The 2,000-nt window shown below is 34.9% G+C and overlaps 1 protein-coding gene across 1 annotated transcript in view; it reads left to right on the top strand.

The window, feature by feature from the left end:
* Positions 1-2,000, top strand: part of IPO8 (importin 8) — a 72,202-nt gene that overhangs the window by 29,802 nt on the left and 40,400 nt on the right. Inside the window, exon 14 of the mRNA XM_019624963.1 lies at positions 291-456. Coding sequence (XP_019480508.1) covers positions 291-456 — 166 coding nt within the window. The remainder of the gene's footprint in view (positions 1-290; positions 457-2,000) is intronic.

The raw sequence follows: 2,000 nt of genomic DNA, 5'->3' as shown, positions 1-2,000 counted from the left end.
AGGGCAGTGTCACTGGCCCTCATATGTGGGATCCGAACCGGGGTCCTCTGGCATCCCAAGCCAGTTCTTAACCATCGCGCCACTCGGCCGGCCCTAGAACTGTCTATTTTAATAAAAAGACTGGGAAATCCAGAAGTTAGCAACTAAAGTTAATATGCTACTTCTAAAAACAAATAGTACTGGGTAGAATTAATGATATTTCACTTAATAAGAAGTTCTCATATGCATGACATTATTACAGAATGCCATAATCCTAATAGTTCCCTACTTACTTTCTCCTTATAACATAGTCCTGTTGGGTACTTCATGTATTCAGTTCTTTGAAGTTCCATAATGAGCTCAATCTAAGAAATGCTGTTGAACTAGCAAAGAAGAGCCTGATTGAAGATAAGGAGATGCCTGTCAAAGTTGAAGCTGCCCTTGCACTTCAGTCATTAATTTCTAACCAGACACAAGGTAAAGCCAAAAATACCTTTTAGAAGATTTGTTTGTTTGTTTATTGACATGGGCTTCTCAAATAATTTCATTCATTTCCTCCCCTAATAAGGATGATTCTCTGAGTCTTAAGTTTTAGAGTTTGGATTTCTGAGCTTTCGTCCCCTCAGAAGTTTATAGGAGTTTGTTTTTGCCTGATTGAGCACTTACTTTTGACTGTGGTTTCCAGAAGTAATTTAGATTAGGAAACAAGTTGATAATTGTTAGGCAGTAAGGTAGGCTGGGAATCAGGAGACCTGGTGTCTAATTTTGATTGCGCTGCTAATGTGCCATGTAAACCTGGAGAAGGCACATGATCTGTCAAGGCTTAGATTTCCATATATTTACATTTAGGGGGGTTGGATTAGATGGCTTCAAGGTTCCTTTCAACTGTAAGATTCTGTGATTCTGTTAGTTCTGGAAGTAGCAAGTAGTATTTCTAGGGAGTGATAACACAGATATATCATTTGTTTTTTTTTTGAAGAATATTCTGTTCAAAGTTCCAATAAACCTTTGAAAGTAAATGTGAACCTAGTTTACCTCTCTGTTCAACAGTATTTGAAGGGAGGTGTGAAAATTGTATAAGAACATGTGGGGAGGAAGATGGGTAGAGATAGGGTGGGGCAGGGAATGGGTGCCATAGTATTGGGCATAGTTTTTTTNGTGCCACTTGGTCGGCCCTAAACTGATTAATTTTTAGTGTCCAAAAACAGCATGAAATTCTAGTTCGGCTCAGAACTTGATTAGGATTTCCAGTATATTAGGTGCATATGCCTTGGTAAAATAGAGGAAATAATAATCCATGTAAACTTATTTGTGTTCTAAGTGTACACTACCTCTAGAATCAATATGGGGAAATTAGAACTTTAATTCAAGAGCCTAGTATGTATCTTTATAACCATGTCAACACAATAAAATGTCTTGCTAAAAACAACATGTTAAAAATGCCTTATACACTCTAAAGCATTTTATAAACAGAAATCATCACTGGAAATCATTTGGGCAAATGTAGATTAGAGATGCTGAGGGCACAGAAGTATTTTTATAGGTAGGCTGCCATCTTTGGCGGGTTGTGTGAATTATAATTCTCTTGCTAAAAGTTTGTGGTAATTCAAATTAATTGTTGATTGTATTTTATGTACATACAGAATTTTAAAAAGTAATAATATGATTCTGTGGTCTAATAGTTTAAAATTTGGTAATCTATTACAAGGTTTAAAGTTCTTCATATCTTATGTGACTGAAAAAAAGGAAGTTTGCCAAGCCGGTTTGTTTAAGGGAAAATAGTGTTTCATTTGTTTGCTGTAAAGGCCAGCAAATGAATGTCAAACATTGCTTTGTAGTATAATAGCTTTTGACATATAAATAATAAATTAGTTGTGAATCATAATATTTACTAAAAGCGTAAATAGGACTTATTTTTTAAGAGACACTTAAACTTGGCTCTGTTTTCTTTTTCCTGTGAAAAATACTATCACAGATAGGTAATTTAGAAATAATAGAACTGTCTATTTTATTTTATTTTT

The sequence above is a fragment of the Hipposideros armiger genome, unplaced genomic scaffold, assembly GCF_001890085.2.
Source record: "Hipposideros armiger isolate ML-2016 unplaced genomic scaffold, ASM189008v1 scaffold_610, whole genome shotgun sequence".
Lineage (NCBI taxonomy): Eukaryota > Metazoa > Chordata > Mammalia > Chiroptera > Hipposideridae > Hipposideros > Hipposideros armiger.
Note: the sequence above shows the minus strand (reverse complement) of the source record. Positions and strands in the feature narration are given on the sequence as shown.